The sequence below is a fragment of the Talpa europaea genome (assembly GCF_964194135.1).
Source record: "Talpa europaea genome assembly, chromosome: 9".
Taxonomy (NCBI): Eukaryota; Metazoa; Chordata; class Mammalia; order Eulipotyphla; family Talpidae; genus Talpa; species Talpa europaea.
In genome coordinates, this window is record NC_140076.1 from 83336921 (window position 1) to 83356159 (window position 19239).

General features: G+C 45.4%; 2 protein-coding genes across 2 annotated transcripts; both read left to right on the top strand.

The window, feature by feature from the left end:
- Positions 1–1678: 1678 nt before the first annotated feature.
- THG1L (tRNA-histidine guanylyltransferase 1 like) lies at positions 1679–6644 on the top strand (the record flags this gene model as incomplete). The annotated part of the gene is made up of 6 exons (XM_084243776.1): positions 1679–1869; positions 2665–2841; positions 3496–3665; positions 4631–4719; positions 5869–5976; positions 6483–6644. 6 exons carry the CDS (start codon positions 1679–1681, stop codon positions 6642–6644), a joined length of 897 nt encoding a protein of 298 aa, XP_084099902.1.
- A 2984-nt stretch (positions 6645–9628) lies between these two features.
- LSM11 (LSM11, U7 small nuclear RNA associated) lies at positions 9629–18338 on the top strand (the record flags this gene model as incomplete). Its single annotated transcript, XM_084243661.1, has 4 exons — positions 9629–10073; positions 15079–15218; positions 17130–17213; positions 17928–18338. 4 exons carry the CDS (start codon positions 9629–9631, stop codon positions 18336–18338), a joined length of 1080 nt encoding a protein of 359 aa, XP_084099787.1.
- Between the last annotated feature and the right edge of the window lie 901 nt (positions 18339–19239).

Consider the following 19239-nt stretch of genomic DNA (forward strand, 5'->3'; position numbering starts at 1 on the left):
TAAGATTAATAATAATTCCCTATTATCAATTAATAAGTGATAAGTACTTATTATCAATAAGTAATAAATAATTCCCTATTATCAACTAATTAATAATAAGTAGTTCCCTATTATCAATTAATGCAATAGGTTGCATTATTGTTAAAATTTTTTCACTTGTCCCTTTCCTGCAAGAGGTGACATTATCTCTGCTCTGTAATCTTTGCACTTGGCTATATTGCCTTAGCAAACATATATAATAATGTGAGCAGCTACCAGCTACATGGTGCAGAAGCTTTTCCAGTGATGCCTGGATTTTAGAATGGAAAATGCACAGATAAGACAATTGTCAGGTGCGTAGCTGTAGTCAACCAGAAGCCTACAGATGACTTAAGCAAGAAATAAAATCTTTGTTTAGCATCTTCTAATTGAACCTTTCCTCAGTGAATTTGGGGTTCTTTTTTATATTTTGCAGTCCAGATGTTCACATTGTATTTGGATTTTATGTCTCCTGGAACATACCTTTTCCTGACTTCATGACTTTTTTTCCTCTTTTCTTCATGAAACTTAGTTTTGAAGAAGTCAGATCTTAAGTAATATCCCATCGGTGAATTCGTCTGAATACTTTCTATTGGTATGTTTCCACTTTTTAAGAATAAATACTTTTTATGTAATATATATTATATATAAAATTAATCATGCTTACCATTGTGTATATATATCCCCATCACATAGCTACAAGTGGTGTCCCTCATCTCTTTTGATGCTCACAGTAGTCACTTCAGAGGTAAGGGAGGAATTGTCTCTACTTAATGACAGGGACAGGGAAATCACAGACCAAAGAGTACAAGTTAACATGTAAGGTCACAGAGCCAATGAGTGACAGAGCTAGGACATAAATTTATGACACCCCCCCCATCCTTCCTCTCTTCCTGTTGCTTTAAATTATTTTGAGATATATGTATAGCTGTAGATGAGATATAGATATGTCTACTATCCCCGGATGGATGTACAGAAAACTTGTTGGTAACAGACAGAGATTGCCTGAAGCAAGAGTTAGGAATCGATGAGAGACTTCTCTATTTCCTTTTACATTGTTTGAGGGACTCTTTGAGGGGGGAAAAAAAATAGTAACTCATCATGCATTCAAAAAACCTTTATAAATCACGAAGCATCGCACAAAGATTGTTTTATTGTTACTATTATCTACCAGCAATAAGAAATCAAAAGCTGGGGTCTTCAATTGTTATATGATGAAAAAGCTGTTAAAATTATGCTTTGGAATATTTGACATTGCAAAACACTTAAGAATGGAAAAATATATATACACTATGCAAAAGTGTGATTCCAATTTCTTGTGTTCCCCATATAAACACACATACACTGAGGAAAGGAACTGAAAGGGATCATCCACGATGCTTTGATCGTGAAGGGAAATATCTAGAGTAAATTTTCTTGATTATATTTTCCGCATATAAGCAATGCATAACTAAACCTACTCCCTGGGTCAGGCAGGGAATTTTCTGAAACCCTTGGGACTGATGCGCTGCGGGACGGAACAGACACTCCCTCCGGGACCGGAAGTGCGTTCGGAACACCGGGAGAGGCGAGAGGGATGCCAACCTCCACTGCGGCTAGAGCGGCCGGGCGGCGAAAGAGGAACTTCCGGGGCGGGGCTTCCTGGTTTTTTCCGCGGGGCATGTGGACAGTTTGCAACGTGAGGGTTCGTGATTGCGTGGCCGCCGCTTCCGCCACTTTGCGCCGGTTTCTGAAATCGGGGGCGGCCATGGCAAAGAGCAAATTTGAGTACGTACGCGACTTTGAGGCCGACGACACCTGCTTGGCCCACTGTTGGGTGGTGGTGCGGCTGGACGGCAGAAACTTCCATCGGTGAGCGGGGAGCTCGTGGCGCGGGGTGCGCCCGCGCTTCCGGGGGGGCCGACCCGCGATAGTTCGAGCGCTGCGTCCCGGTTACCCGGGTAACGCGGCAGCCAATGAGCGCGCGGCATTGGGCATCACCTTGCGTGCTGGTTGCAGAGTGCTTGTAAGAGGGCCGGTGGGGGTAGTTCCATGGAGCTCGGCGCTCCTCTGGTGAGAGGTTAGGGTGCCCATTACCAGACACCTGCCAGCAAGCACTCGGTGGAGAACGTCCTTCCTGGGCGCCTAAATAGCTCTTCAGCCTAGTTATTTTGTTAAGTATCTTTGAGGGCTAACTCGAGAGGCCTTTAGAGGCTTTGCCGCACTTTACTGTATTCTCGTGTTTTACGATCAGTAACAGGCTACATGCACTGCATTGCGGAGGAGAAGAAAAGATGGGAATTTAATTTAAGCTCTACTTAGTAATGATGATTATTGTAGCATTTATTGAACACTTCCAAGGATCCGGGTTTATTATCATTGTCATATTTTCCTAATCTTCAGGATACTTTCCTAAGTAAAATACATGATCCCCATTTTACAGAAAAGGGAATCAAGGCTTAGCAAATACAACCCTTTTTCTCATTTGGGCAGGGCAAAAAAATAAAATAAAACAGTTCCCGAGGAGATGGATTAGGTGTGGCTGGTGGAGCGTCTGAACTCGTTCTACTGCAGTATCTTCCTCTGTAAACAACCTCTTGATCTATCGTGTTAACAGCACCCTGTTGTCCATCCATGCCTTTTCTGTCATCTTTTTCCCCTGTGAAGGTTTGCTGAGAAGCACAACTTTTCCAAACCTAATGACAGCCGTGCTCTACACCTGATGACCAGATGTGCCCAAACTGTAATGGAAGAACTGGAGGACATTGTCATTGCCTACGGACAGAGCGATGAGTACAGCTTTGTGTTCAAGAGGAAAAGCAATTGGTTTAAAAGAAGAGCCAGGTAATTCCATGACCTAACTCCTTCAGAATATTTCCCACCAGCATCTAGTTTCGGTGTGTGTGGTAATTGCAATTGCAGGATATATGTCAATTTCCTGATTAGAGTATGCTTCCTTCCATCTGATACCTGGGCATCTTTATCCAACTCTTTCCCCTGCAGTGCCCACCCCCCTAGCTTCTAAACTGATCTAGCATGGAACATAAAGACTAGAAACAGAGACTGTAGAATATAACATTGATATTCATAGGTTGGCTCTAGCCAGTGATGATCTATACATGCATTGCAGTATTGTTTAAACTTTTAATTAAAGTGCATCTCAGTACATATCAGATTTTTGATTTGGCAGTATTTTGAAACTCACAGGCGATAAGTGATGACGACTGGTATGGTTCTTCCAAGATCAAAAAAAAAAAAACCTAGAAAATTAATATGAGATTAGTCTACAGAGGAAAATGAGATATTAGTAAATTACTTCTAGGAGTGGTAGGAGAGGCGAGTTATGTAATTTTTCTTGGTGAAAGGTGTCTTATCTCTTGGCTGACCAGGCAGTTAGAGTAATCTCTTTGTTGCACCCGTAGGCCCTGTCATGGTATTGAATTAATATCATATATTTTCTCTTTTCTTGCTCCACCCAATGTGCCTTACATTTGCAAGTAAGTTCATGACTCATGTGGCCTCCCAGTTCGCCTCCAGCTATGTGTTTTATTGGCGGGATTACTTTGAGGATCAGCCTCTTCTGTATCCCCCAGGCTTTGATGGAAGAGTTGTCGTGTATCCTAGCAACCAGACCTTAAAGGACTACCTCAGCTGGCGCCAAGCCGATTGTAAGTGAAACCAAGTAACAGATGTAAACCATTGCTATGCACCAAAGATGATATTTTTTGGAATGTATTTTTTTTGGAATGTAGTATTTCAGAATATTTAAATTAGTTTAAAATAATTCAAAAATTGGAAGATTCTATAAATACTCCTCAGTTCCAGCTTTAAAAAAATGAGATCTGGGCCTCCCTGGTGGTGCAGGGGTTAAGACGAAGCACTATGAAGCTACCCAAAGCCACTGCAGCACAAGTTCAATCCCGGGCCAGGGAGGTGACTCACATGCTACAGCAAACCTCTCCTGACTCGCCCGCTGCTTCTCTCGGCAGTGTATTTCTGTCAACCTGCCTGTTCCCCACTCTGGCTCTGGTGAATCCTTTCATACACGCACCCCACACCTGTGGCCTGTACCCCAGTTCTTGTATGCATAAATAAATAAATCTTTAAAAAAAAATTAGATCTGTCAAAAATATTGGGTCTATATTCCCCTTAGTATTGGACAGAGCCTGTGCAGTGAGCACTATCTTTAACAAACATGTGCGTGCACACACATATGCATGCACACAGGCCTATCATTACCTTGAGGTCCCTTACTCTGTTTCCACATTTTGTTCATGCTGACCTCAGTGAATATTTGAGTTGTGATCCCAGCCATACACGACTATTATAAAATGTTTGTGGGACTTTTATTCATTTGGTGTATCTTGAATTTGCCAGAAGAATTGGGGGGAATAGTGGGAATAACATAAAGCAAATGACTTTGAAAGCATCCCCAAGCTTAATGCACAAGGAAACAGATTTATGTAAAGCATAACTAAAATAACAGAATAAAACCATCAGGAAATAGTTTGTTTCTGCTTGGCCACTTCCCCCATGTGCCCAGTTTCTGGGCTATGGCAGGTCCCCTGAAGGATTCTGGGGTGAATGTGGACTAAAGAGTTTATGTAAACATGCTCCTCTCTTCTTCCCACAGGTCACATCAATAATCTTTACAATACAGTGTTCTGGGCACTTGTACAGCAGTCTGGACTAACCCCAGTGCAAGCCCAGGGGCGGTTACAGGTACAGAGCTCTTACTAACATACACTTCGCCAGGATTGTGGTCTGCATGCTCTGTCTTCATATTTTGCATTCTTTTTAAGCTCTTTTGGCAGCTTTGTTTTGAAAGGATATAAAAATCATACTATTAGCAGCCCTGCTGCTTGTTTGTTCTAGGACCCCGGATGTGTTAGTACTTAACCTCAGCCTCGGTGTCCTCTCTGCCTCTGCATTTGCACATGGTCGTATCGAGATGTAGCTGCCTTACTTCTGCCCTCTGCAGACGGGGCACAGGCTCTTTGTCAGTCCCACCTAGCTCTTTCCGGGCCATTTCCTGCTGGGTGCCAATAAGTTTCTCAGGTTTCTCACCCCTGCGCATGGTTGAATCTGGGCTCTAGTGGTCAATAACGATTCACACGGTGCTTCTGCCTAACTAATCCTCTCTGCCCTAGTTCCTTATAGGTAAAGTGGGAAAAGACTAGTTCCTACCCAGTATATGGCGAGAATTAAGTGGCATGATAGGTGTGAAACTCTGTACTACTTAGGGTAGTACAGAGCATGTAGTAAGTACTTAGGTTATATAATCACAGAGCTGCTCGTGGGATGACTAATGCTGAAATAAGATGATGCGTGTAACAGCTAGTACAGCACTTGGTAGGTTATCGTGACTCTGCAAGTGGTTGCTGTTACTGTCAGAATGACAATGGACTTAGAACCATAATAAGAAGACAGCTAGATCTGTCCAGAGTTGGCAAGAGCTGAGTTTAGGTTTTGGTATTTCTGGAAAGATAAGAATGAACTTCAGCCTTGGGCAGTTGATAGACTCCAAGCTTCCTAGTTCATATCTATAAAGTAGAGGTGATCTTGAGAGTGTCATAAGAAAGCGTACTAAAGTATCTAGTAGGGAATAGGGACTCGATCACTATTAGTTGCTCTCACCCCATCACACTTGTGACTTCTGAAACCAGTTGCTTGCTACAGAATTTTATTAGTGCAGATTCATAAAGATTTGAATTGCTCTTAAAGTGCGGATTCATTTGTGTCTGTAAGATAAAACCCTTCTGCTTCTTTATTTTGTTGGGTGGAAGTTTGAGCAGAGGGTAGTCTGGATAGGGAGGGTTAGGGGAGAGAGAAGACATACTTAGCTGCTGACATCTGTTTTGATTTCCCCAGGGAACTCTTGCAGCAGACAAGAATGAGATTTTGTTTTCTGAATTCAACATCAACTACAATAATGAGCCGATGATGTACAGGAAAGGGACTGTACTGATATGGCAGAAGGTAATGCTGTGTGTGCAGAAGAGGGGCTGTGTCTTGCTGGGCCTGCATGCCCATGTGACTGCATTTGTTAACACAAATTAGCTCCTTGCCAAACGAGATGCTATAGGTTATTTTGTATGCTCCTTTTTTCTATTTCTGTCATGACCTTTGTGATCTGGAATCTCCTACTATAATAAGAATCACAGAATGTTAGAATTAGTAAACTTATTTTTCTATGTCATAAGCACTCCCTAGATAAGAGACGTTTTGTATTCATAGAACCTTTGAATGTTCCTCCATCCCATGAACTTAAAATAGAGGCAGTAGCATAACCTTTTTTAAAGTACTTTTAATTGTACAGAGATTCACGCATGTTGAGATTTACACACGTGCACGCGCGCACACACACATACACACAGACACACCAGGGAGGCAAAAATATGTCAAGTAAAAGAGTGAATTTCCCCCACATCTGCTCCTCTCCCAAAGCCGCTCATAAATTAACTGTATCATCATTTTACCCATAGGTGGATGAAGTCATGACAAAAGAAATTAAACTGCCAGCAGAAATGGAAGGAAAAAAGATGGCAGTGACCCGGACTCGGACTAAGCCAGTGCCCTTGCACTGTGACATCATTGGGGATGCTTTCTGGAAGGAACATCCAGAGATTCTAGATGAAGACAGCTGACCCTTGGCTTTTCAGTCCTGGTGTGATTAACCATTTGAGGCCCAAGTCTCCTGGCATTAGGTGGCCCTGGACTCTCCGCCACCCAGAGCAGTGTGCTGGGAGGGAACCAGGGAAGGAAGGGCGGCGCGGGGTGGTGTGTCTCATTTGCTTTGAGTAGACACCTTCCTTGCTGTGTTGGAACATGGGTCCTTCAGCAGAAGTGCATTTTTAGAAAATCTTGGTACTATTTTTATAAAGCACGAACTGTTACATGCCTTGCAGAATGAATCATTTTTAGATCGTGGCATAAGTCTCACAAAAAAACTGTCAAGCTCTTCACCTGGGATAGAAGATGAGCCTAAGTTTTACTGCCTCTCCCTTTAGCCCCCTCCCTCACTTAACTAGAGAATCCAGTGACCTTGAAAACCTTACCTTGCCTGACCATCAACTTGCTTTCATCTTGGCAGACCTGGAGATTGGTACGGGTTGATGCCTGTGAATTCAGGAGTTTCAGGGAACACCCAGGCTTCTGCCAGTCTCCACGATGGCAGAGTTGACTGAACAGATGAGTGGAGGTTTGGCCGTCCTTGTGTGCACATCCATTTCTGCAGTGTTAGCAGCAGCAGTAGCACCCTCCTGCCAGAGACCCTGTCTCGAAGGCCACTGACCTTTTTCTAAGAAGGAAGAGAACTCCATGCATATAGAAGAGAAAGAAAGCATGTCAGAAATGAATGGATGAGGAGGAAGAAACATTACTCCACGTCCTCTAGGGACTTCAGTTTTAAAGGCTACCTTCCCGTTGAACTTCCTAAAAAAAAGATTCTCAGGGAGACTGTGCATGTAGAATCAGAATAATGGCATGTGAATTGTAGAGCAGAGGGGGCAGTACTCCTTGGGTCGGAGGTGGCCCAAGGGGGCTATTACTAATACTAAACCACTTACTAATACCAAGTTCTTAGCCCCCCCTCCCCTCTCCATAGCCTGGTGGGGTGGTCTGGGCTGCTGAGCTGCTGGCCCAGGGGTGAGGGTGGGGGGAACTCACATTGCCTCATCCTCGTTTCATATTTTAGAGGAAAAAGATAATTTGGCTCTATTAAGGATTAATGAAGAGGCCGCCTACTCCCTAGTGCCTAGCCTTGCGTTACAGAATTCATAGCCAAGAAGAAAATGTATTTTTGAAAGGGTGACGGCTGGTCTCATTCCTCACTAATTGACACCCCATCTGTCCAGGCTTTTTCCCCTTCCTGTTCTCAATCCACTGGAATAGGGAACTCATGGTTAGTAATTGATACAAATCTCTTTGAGGGGGGAAAAAACAGGTTTCAGCTCCTTTGGTCTAATTTTTCATTGATTTTTGTCGCTGAAATGCAGTCTGTGAAGCCAACTTGTGTGTTTGTGTATTTGCATAATAAGCCAGGATAGACAGCAGTTGCTCATAGCCTTCAGGGTGCAGCATTGTAAGTGGATTGCTTATTTAAAGTGCTGATTTCATGTTCCCTGAATTGGGGTTCATTTTCAACCCCCAAGGCTTCTTTGGTCATGGATATACTGCAGCAAGGCCCTCATTTTACTGTGATGGGTCAAGTGAGTCAGTGAGTAGATGTAATTCTTGATGGCAAATGAATGGTAAGTATATTGATAGCCTATTAAAATAAATACAGGTAAGTGGGCATTAATATACAAATTTTCAAGACAAAACCATGTGATTTCTGGGGATACTATATAGTACTATGAAGGCTGCCACTTGATTTTGTCATAACATTGGGATAAGCACTTACTCCTTGAGTTGACAGGGGGCTGGAGCTTTGAGGTTTTTGTTGGGATTTGAGCAAAGGAATATGGTGGATTTAATACCTGGGCAATACCTGTGGTGCCATCAGTCACCAGTGTTTGGTGGTCTGTGTTCTTTGTTGCATGTCTTTGTTCCAGTGTATAGTTCACAGTTGTATTTTGTCTTCTTGTTCTGTGAGGCACTGAATAGCATTCTCAAATGGTAAAGAAGCTTTAAAATACAAAATTGGCCAATGCAGTTTTAAAATTAGTTGCTAACATGGGAGAGTGGTGGAAGTTAAGTCTGTAGGTAACTGGAAGCATCTTGGCCTCACCTGGATAACAGTCACATCTGTACCTTGTGTGTACAGTAAACGATCAATTTTAACATTTTCTTATATTGTTCATCTTTGTACAGTAATTGGTTTCTCCCCCCAGGTGTGGACCTGGTAGTTCTCCCACCACCATAGTCACTGTGCTCTTCCCTCTCCTATTTTGACCCCTTTCCCTCCCCCTTGAGTAAACTATCATTTTAATATCAAAAACACAAACCTTTTGTTGACCAGTGGCTATAAAAGTAACAAGTGGTTCAAGGAGGTCTTGTAAATCCTCTGCCCCTGAGATTTTGGTCCTCATCTCTCTTCCTTAGCCATGCTTTAAAAATTAGTGATAATGAGCTTCCTTTAATGCTAAGGTCTCTGGGGTTAGTGTAGATTTCTTTTCGCTAAGGGTATGGACCTATGCTTCTGTCCTAGTTTCACTGCACACTTAACTGAATTAGCTCACGTTCATAGAGCACCCATCAAGCGTTCTTTGTGCCACATCTCTTCATTCTCAGGTGCTATTTCAGATGAAAATGTCAAGATCTAAATCGAGCCGGGTAGGGTACCCCGCGGGGTACCGAGAATAGGAGTCAATTGGGTCATTCACGCCCTCCCGCCTGGCCAAGCTGGGAGGAGGTGAGTTCCTGGGCGCAGAGAAACGCTTGGGGCGCTCACTCCAGGAGGGTCCGGGCTCCGAGCCCGGCGTCTGGAGCAGGAACACCCCAGGGGCTCGCGAGGCACCCCTGGCCGAGCTGAGCCCCCGAGGCCGCGGTCCCGGGGCGGGGCGGCGCCACGCCCGCTGGGGGGCCCCGCGCGGCTAGGTGCTGCCCCCCAGAGGCGGCGCCGGCGCAGCGCGCCCCGTGGCGGCTCGGCTCCTCCTTCCCATCGGCCTCGGCTGCGGGCCTTTCAAACATGGAGGAGCGGGAGAGGGGGGCGAGGCCGGCCGGCGCCGGGAGCCCCGCGCGCCCGCCCAGCCCGCGGCTGGACGTCAGCTCTGACAGCTTCGACCCGCTGCTGGCCCTGTACGCGCCGCGCCTGCCGCCCATCCCCTACCCCAACGCGCCCTGCTTCAACAACCTGGCCGAGTACGAGGGCTTCCTCAGGACCGGGGTCCGGGGCGGCGCGCGCGGACGAGCGCGGGGCGCGGGCGCGGCCTCCCGGGGTCCCACAGCCGCTGCCGGCCCCTCGGGCCGCTCGCGCCGCCGCCCGGACGCGCCCGCCTCGGACCCGGAGCGCATCCAGCGCCTCCGCCGCCTCATGGTGGTCAAGGAGGAAGCGGACGGGGCGGCCGGGGCGCGCCGCCCAGGCCCGGGTCGGAGCAGAAAGGCGCCGCGCAACGTGCTCACACGGATGCCCCGTGAGTCCGGGGGCCGCGGGGGGCGGGGGGTTGGGGCCGGTGGGGGGCGGGGCTGCCCGGGCCGCGCGGAGTCGGGGGAGCCGGGGTGAAGGCTGCGGAGATGGTCTGCGGCCTCGGGGGGTGGGGGGGCGGGGGGCTCTCCTTGAGCCCGCTGGCTCCGGGGGTGTGTGGAGAGGGTCGTCTGGGGCAATGAAAGGGTCTCCCTGTGCCGTAGGAGAGGGCAGTGGTCCGGCCGCTGAGCTAATAAGCAGCCGCGAGCAGAAATGGGGTGTGTGGAAGTAGCTGCAGAGCTGGAGAGAAGCCTGCAGAGAGGGGCTACAGGAGAGGGGAGGAGGCCCTTGGAGGGAGGTGCTTCTGGAAAAAGGACCCCAGGGAGAGGGCCTGCACAGGTGAAGAACTGTCTCGGACAGAGGGCGCCCCCAGCTTACAGAGGAAGGCCAGGGGGGTTTCAGAGGATGGAGGGTGGGGAGAGCAGATCAGATGGCACAGGGGACTTAATCTCATAACCCGGGCACACTGACAGCTCCTTCTCTTCCTGGCTGTAAGCAGAAAGGCTGCAGGGCCCTGATAGACATGTGTTCACAGGGAATGCAACCAGCACAAAATGCCACTAAAACACAAACACTGCTTTACAGCCACTCTGCTGGACCGGGTGCCGGAGATGTCTGTCTGGGTTGCTGTTACCATATGCGCAGGTTATTTTAAGTGCTGGAAGTGTAAGTGGCCCAAGGGAATTTCTTGGAGCCCCTAATAGATGCTTAGAGTAAAGCTGTAAGCAGCTGAGGTTGCTCATGTGTGAGTTAAGTCTTATACAAATGTAATAAAAACAGCCCAGGGTTATAGCTTTTGTCATCTGGCAAGAATTCTGACATCTGTCTGGTGAACACAATGACCTACTTAGCCATTCAGAGCATCTGTATCCTGATAGCTAGAATGTGACATTAGTAAATCTTTGCCTTTGGAATGCAGGAATGCAGGGTTACACTAAGCAATGAATATTTTCTTTCATTCCTAGAAATGTATTTATTAAGAGAGAAACCTGAAAAGCTGTGTGCTGTCAGGGATGCCTCTGTGGGGTGATTAGCAAGTCAGAGCATCCCTGCCTTAAGCTAGGGTTTTCCCCAGTGTGCTGGCCCAGCAGTAACACAAGGATAGAATATGTCTGTTCTAAAGTGAGAGCAGTTTGGGGGGCTTTATTTTTCTGGTACTTTTTGCTATTAGATGGTTGAAATGCTCCAAGTTTCTGATTGTAACATTTCTAACATTTCTCTTTTGAAACACTTTCCATAATTGCAACATTTTCCATAATTGCTTTGCTACTAAGATTGTCAAGGAAAAGAAATATTTCTGTATGATGGGTGTTTTTAGCTTAGAGCTGCATTGCTTTGCTGTATTGCTATGCCAGAGTGAAGGCCCGCTTTCCCATACTGAAATCAAGGTCTGAAAGACTGTGTACTAGGCATTGAAATTTTTAATCACAACACAGGGAAGATATGGGTAAACATCAAAGAGTTGATGACCTTCGGATAGCAAAAAAAATCTACAGCAGCCTGAGTGAGGATTAGATTTATTCAGCAAGGAATTCCTGCAAAAGATAAATTTTGGGTCTTGAAGTTTGGGAAGGGCAAGGTTGATGATAACTAATTAAAAATCAGGTAATTGAGGTGAGATTTATTTGTAGCAAAATTCACCCTTTTAAAGTAAGTTTTGACTTATGTAAGAAACTGTGCATCACCTTGAAGATACAGAACATTTTTCTATAATCCCCAGAAGTCTTTTCCTGCCCCTTTGTTAGTGAGATGATAATTTTATTGTTGCTGATAGTAGCCGCTGTTACTGAGCATATATGTGCTGGACCCTTTACATGCACTAGATCGCATTATACCCTGAGATATGACTTCACAGATGAGGAACCCCAAGGCTCATGGAGCTTAACTATTGACCCAGGGTCACATAACTAGTTAATTTGCAGCTGAGACTGACTTCTGGTTTGTCGTATTATACTAGTCTCAGGAAAGAGAAGAGGTGAGAGCATTCTGTTGTTCCCATGCTTGTTTCGGTGGTTGGAGAGTATTGCAGGGCATTTGTGTCCACAAATGTGAGGCAGGGCATTTGCATCCACAGCAGTGAGAACTGAATTTGGGTCTAGAGTTTAAAATGGGTCTAAAATGCTTTGAACATCAAACAGGTGTCTCTTTGACTTTGTTATGATAGACAGTGGGAGTCACGGTGTAGATTCCTAAGCAATAGCGCTTTTAGGTCTAGTGTTTTAGAGGCTGATAGTGAAATATATTTGGGGAGCTAGAGTAGAGGACAGGCTTTGGGGGTTGACCACTGAGTTTTCAACATAGGCTCCTCCACTTTCTAGCTGGTTTGTTTTAGACAGGTTACATAAGCTCTTTGGAGCCTCAGTTTCCTCATCTGTAAAATGAAGACAGCAGTAATATCTGGCTGTTAGTGGGCAGGGTTAAAGTAGGTAACACATGAAAACATTTACCATAGTAATGCTTCCTATAGGGTACACAGGGCAATTCCTGATGGCTATTCAATATCACTGGTGTTTTAGGCTGTTGTAGTGTTATTAATTTTAGACTGTCAAAATGAAAAGCCCTGGGTCATGATGAATGTAATCTGCGTGTATTGAGTTGGCTCATCTGTTTACTAGGAAAGTAATGTTGACCAAATTCCTTAAATTGTTCTGAGCCTCAGTTCCTTATCTATAACATGAGGTTAAATAATTGTACCCATGTGTTAGAGTTGTGAAGATTAAATAAAATAACGTATGAAGTTAAACTTAACCACAGGTCCTAGCCTAGCTTATACAGAGGGCTCAGTAACTGCGGATAATGATGGTAACAGTGGTGATGATGGTGCTGTTGGTGTGAGTGAGAGGACCTAGTGCAGTGTTGCAGTAAGCCAGTCATCTGAGAAAGCTCTGGACTCTGTTGTTGGTTGTGGGAAAGGCAGGTCTTAGTTATTGAGAATCTGTTGCCTGGATTTAGTGACAGCTAGGAGCAAGGAGAAAGAAGAGGCGTTAAAGGGCCTGGATTTGGAAAGGTATGGCCCAAGAGCAGAGGCAAAGGAGAAGGGGATTTAGAAGAATAATTTTCTTTAAAGGTAAGGCATATGTATTTTGTGTTGCTTTTAAGTTTTAGAAGTCTGAATCGTCTCCTTTGGAGTAGGCCAGAAAGATTCAGAATGGGCATTCTGGTTTGGAAATGGGAGCTCATTGTGCCATAGCAGTTTTCTCTGATAGTTGGTGCTGGTGTGGTGTTTTGATCATTCAAGGAGAAAAATGCTCCCTGGAATTACATCTTGTTAAATCTTTCGAAGAAAAAAAATCAAGAGCAATATACCAGTGCAAGGGTTGAAATACCTGACTGCCTTTAATTGTTGAAGTACCTGCTTGTCCTTTCTCTGACTTGAGGGTGTGGAGAAGAATAGTACACCTGTTTTTTTCCACATTAGAAAAAAAGTGGTCTTTCCATTCTTGGTGGAAGCATGTGTGCTGGGGTAGTGATCTGTATGGGCAAAGGGAACAATCTACTGGTGTTGTGATTGGTTCCCAAGAATTAAAGTATAGAGACTTATTCCTGAAATGAATCTAGAGATTCACTGCTTTTAACCTCTTTTAATGAATGAGGAAACTCAGACTTTAGAGAAACAGTTACACATAAGCTCACATGGTGGTTATAATGGCCTAAAGTTGTTTACAGTGCTGGGTCTAACAAAGTCTATAACACATCTCCACATGTGCATCAATACCACCCTACATGCCAGAGATTCCAAGAATTTAAAGATGATCCTGGAGGGAAGGATGGGACAGAAGGTCCTCTGCTTTTCCCCAGGGCCACTATATCTGCCTCCACCTGTGCCTTCTTGGTGAACGTTAATTCTGACGTGAGCTCCTACTTCTCCTCTGCTAGTCACATACTTTTCAGAGTGTTTTCTTATATTAATTTTTCTTGCCATGATATGTAAGCCAGCCCATGAGTGAGGCATACGGTCAAGAGTGACCTAGTTAGTTATTCAGGCTGAAGTGTGGGACTCTTCTTTCATGCCACTAGAAACAAAACAAAGATTTTTGTTTGTTCACTATCAATGGCAGTGATCTCCAAAGAATTTTGCTTTGCAAACCTGATTTCTGTGTATGCGTGTGGAGTCTCTGTGTGTGTGTGTGTGTGTGTGTGTGTGTGTGTGTGTGTGTGCGTGTCTTTTGGGAAGTTTAATATCTGAAGGCTAAATTAACATGACATAGTAAAAATAAGATTTATCCCTGCCCCCAAACTCTGAAGGACTTCATCACAGTAAAAACTGAAATGTATGGTGCCAGCCTTCTTCCCATGAGTTGTCACTTGGCAGTCTCTTTATGATATCAGGAATCTCAGGGGAACCTGAACTTCGGGGGCCCTGTTGCACTGTCCCAGTTTGGCAGACAAGCGGGTCTTTGCTCCCAGTGTGATGACTGTGTACAACGAGACACTAGTGAGCTCAGAGAACTCGTGCCTGGAGTCGCTCCACCTGGGGCCTTTCTTGGAGAAGCGCGTGTATTTAGAGCAGCTATGTTACATGCTTCATTTCTTGTCAGTGTATGAACAAGGTTTTTGGTTCTTTGAAAGACTCAAACTAGTTATGTGATTCAGGAGAATGATCCTGAGAAAGGTTGGCTTAGGTATAGAACTGTGATGAATCTAGCTGCTGATGGATTCATTTAATGTGGTGGTGTTTGTTTTTTTTTTTTTTTTTTATGATGTTACACGTTAGATCAATGACATCACAGAATATAGGATGTACAGGTAGTGAAACCCTGGAATGATAGCCACATCCTGAGGGACTCCCATCTGGCTTGTCCTTGTCTGGACTGTACTGGCCATGGTGTCCTGGGTTTTCCTGCACCCACAATGAGGCTGTCTGGGGTTACTGGGGCTGTGGGTGGTACTGGTGGTTCATTCTGAGGGTGTGAGCAGATGCTCATGCAGTGCTGGCTGTTCTTCTCTGGTTTCAGTGCATGAAGGCAGCCCTCTAGGTGAGCTCCACCGCTGTATCCGAGAGGGGGTGAAGGTGAATGTCCACATCCGCACTTTCAAGGGGCTGCGTGGCGTCTGCACAGGCTTCCTTGTGGCCTTCGACAAGTTCTGGAACATGGTAATTAATCTCTCTCAGGGGACTGGAGAAACTTGTGGTGTTAATCTGTCATATGTTTAAAGAACCTAAATAAACCTACAGAATATCTTCCCAGAAGAACTGTAATATTTGCACTCTTTTGACCAACAACAAAAATGATTTTTCGGTTGCTTCCCTTTCCATAAGACACTGGTGTTTAAGGTGGTGATTTTACCCTTCACTCCCTGCCAAGGGCCTGTGGCAATGCTTGGGGACAGTTTTGATTGTGGCAACTGTGGGGCGGGATGTACAGCTGCATTGCACAAGGCAGCACCTGACCACAAAAAGTGATTCGGTCTAGATTGTCATTCGTGCCAAGGCTGAAAACCCAGCCAAAAGGGGTAATTATTTGACCTGACTTCCTACCAGCCATTCTTTCATTCTTTTAAAAATACTATTTTTATTGTCTGTTTGGATATTAATTAAACCTTACCACATAATCATTGTACAATATATCAAATCGCTTGCTATGCACCTTAAACTTCACAGTCATATATGTCAATTGTATCTCAGTACCTGGGAGAAATATTTATTGACTTGTCACTTTGGCTGGGCATGGTGCTAAGTATAGAAATTTCAGAAAAGAGCTATCACTGTACAGTGTTTGGTAAAAATAGATGAGAGAGGGAAAAACATTTTATAAACAACTGCTCTGCCTGGTGGTCCTCATGTGTGAGTCCACCAAGCCCAGCCTTGCAGAGGCTGCTACTAGGTGTTCTCGGGAGAGAGGGGCTGGAGATAGCACAGCTCTGGTGTGAGGCAGTCACAGCAGGGACCTCCAGGGATTTCTGCTGTTTCTTTTCCTCATGGTCTTCCATCTCTACCATTTTTTCCTGTGCTTTATCTCCATTCATGCATTCTCCTGGGTAATAATTATGGTCTCTAATATTTATTAAACACTTGTGTATATTAGGTACTCTACTAAGGATTTTATCTATGTTATCTCAATGAATGAGGTGAAAGTCTGCTACTGTTTCATGTCGTAATGGAGAAATTGAGATCAGAGGTACAGGAAGATTAGTCCCTAATAGAAATGTTAGTAAGTGTGAGTGCCAGCCCTTCGCCTCAGGTCTTCTGACTCCGTGAGCAGTTCACCCATGTGCAGTCAGAGTCCTCACTTCCTCTTGCTAGCTGTGTGACTCCAGGTGAGGTGGCTTGTCTGAGCCTCAATTCTTTCATTTCTAAAATGTAGGGAAAAATATTTTATTATATTTTCTTTCACCTTTAAAGGGAGAGGATTAAGACTATATTTGGTGACAGTGGTGGTAATAATACTGGCAGCTTATATTTGCAGGGTGATTTACACTTTAAAAAGTAATTTCTTCCAGGCATTCATGGATCCTAACAGCTGTTCTATGAGATTGTCCTCTCAGTGACAATCCACCAGTGAATCTGTGTATTACCCTGGGCCATCTCCATTAAAAGACATTAGCTGTTGGAAGACATATAAACAAGGGAGTGCAGGGGTGGGGCAGTGCCTCTCAGCAGGACGCTAAGGCTGCCCTGCATCACTGGCACTCAGGGTTTCTAATTAAAAGAGGAGCTTCGTGGACTTCCTCCCAGACCACTGAGTCAGAATCTCTAGGAGCATATAGCCTTGAATTTATATTTTAATAAGCCTCTTGGATGTTCCTGTTACTGAAATGTAAGGACCTCTGCCATACATTTGTGAGGACCCTTACCATAGAAGCAAGCTGTCTCACTGGTGACCCCGGAAGTTCCACGCAGAGCACGTCACCCGTTGCCATTTTTTTTTCTGCTCAAGAACCGAGTTGATGGTTAATGTCATTTCTGCTACACTTAGCTGTTATTCTGCCCTTTAAAAGTTTTCCTAAAGGTTGTAAACATGCTTTTAATTCTGCCTCTCCCCCAACCTTTGGGCTGTTTCTCCAGGCACTTACTGATGTGGATGAGACCTACCGAAAGCCGGTTCTGGGTAAAGCATATGAGCGGGATTCTTCACTGACACTCACACGGGTAGGCGCTTACCCCTGACTCCTTGGGTGGGCTTGCTTTCAGCTTGGGAAGTGAGGTCACTGAGACTAGGGGATGGGACTTGCTCTCGGGAGAGCCCCATGACAGTCATCCAGGGGTGCCTGGACCAAGCTTTTCATTAATCTCTTCTCCTGCCTCCAGCTAATCTCAAATGAGTCTGTACTTCTCACCCGCATAGTATTTGAGCAACAAATTATCTCTTACAAGACATAACAGATATTCTATTTTAGCAGGTGCTTTTTCTTTTGACATATTTGTTGCTGCTTCTTATTTATGCCTAGAAATAGAAGACTCATTACTAGCTCTTTTAAAACCACAGTAGGGCCTCCTCAGTGGCACAGCGGGTTGAGTACAGCACTGTGAAGCTCTCCGCAGTCCGCAGCCTCTGCAGCGTGGATTTGATTCCCGGCCGGCCAGGGAGATTCCCACATGGCGTGGCAAACCTCTCCTGTCTCGCCTGCTGCTCCCCTCAGCAGTATATTTTGTCAGTCTGCCTGTTTTGTTCCCCACTCTGTCTCTGGTGAATCCTCTCACCCTCCCGCGCCTCTGGCCTATACTCCAGCTCTTGTGTAAAAATAAATAAATCTTTAAAAATAAAAAAAAAAAAAAACACAGTAAAAGGAGTCCATTGACTCCTTTGAAAGGGGGAATGTCAAAGGCTAATGAGAAAACGATTTGTCTTTCCTGTCCTTATAGCTCTTTGATCGATTAAAGCTTCAAGACTCCTCTAAGAAGGAAGCAGATTCTAAGTCTGCGGTTGAAGACTCCACGCTGTCCAGATACTCGCAGACATCTACTTGGAAGGTGGCTTCAGTGTGGGGAAGAGGAGACACCGACCGGGAGTCCCGCAAGCGCTCCCGCTCTGTCCCATCTTCCCTGCAGGCCTCTGCGAGGGAGGAGTCTAGGTCAGAGCTGTCGGGGAGGACGACACGGACAGAAGGGTCGAGTGCGGGAGGCACTTTTTCCAGGGCTACCACCCTCTCCAGGGGCCAATCCCGTAAGAAAAAGCGAAAGCCCAAAGTGGATTACCAGCAGGTATTCACTCGACACATAAATCAGATTTTCATTCGAGGCGAGAATGTCCTGCTAGTTCATCTTGCACAGTGACCAGCTCAGTCTCATTTGAGCTCTGGTTTTTAGAAATAAAGTGCATGAATTGCTGCTCTGCTGTACCCTAGTCTCCCAGTGAAACTGAGTTGGAATGATTCCCTCTGGTCCTGCATGTACAGAGGACAGAGCCAGGCTCAGGCCCTCTGGAGATGGGTTCCCTGAATCAGGGGAGACGGGTCTTGGGAGGGTGGGTAGGTGTTTGCTTTAATGTCAAGGCAAAAGCTCTACAGAGACCTGCATCTGGTCTGGTGCCATGAGTGCTCGAGGCACTCAGACCAGATGTAAGCTGTTGCACTTCAAGTAGTGTCATGGTATGAATTGAATTCGCACCATAGACACTCTAGCATGGAGGTGTAAACCACCTCAAAAAATAATGGCCTCATTTGTAAAAGCAGGGCCCTGATTCACATGGCTCTTATTCTAGGAGAAGCAGCATGAATTGCTCTGGAGCCCTGCACCCCACCTCGTAACTGACTCTGAATGGTGGTTGACACCATTGTCTCTTGATGGAGAAATGCCATTTACTGTCTTTGAATGACTATAAGATCTTAAAAGGCAACCAGTTGTGTAAGGGTGAAATTTGGATAGGTGGTCTACTCCAGCAGCAACAAATGCTGTTTTTACCCCCTCCCTGTTACGGACAGGAATGTGGGGACCCTTACATGAGGCGCTTCTACCAACAGCATACCAGATGGGACTCTAAGATACCCATGTGGTGGTTTCTTGTCCTTCTCTCTACCTTCTGTGGCATGGTGCTAGTGCATGTAGCTGTGATTTACCCTCCATACATAGTGTGACCTATCCCGTGAGCTCTAAGGCAGGAGACTGTGACCTTCATGTTTGGCTTGAAAGAGTCCTGCATGGACTAAGTAATGCCCATGCGCCTTGCTGCTAGGAG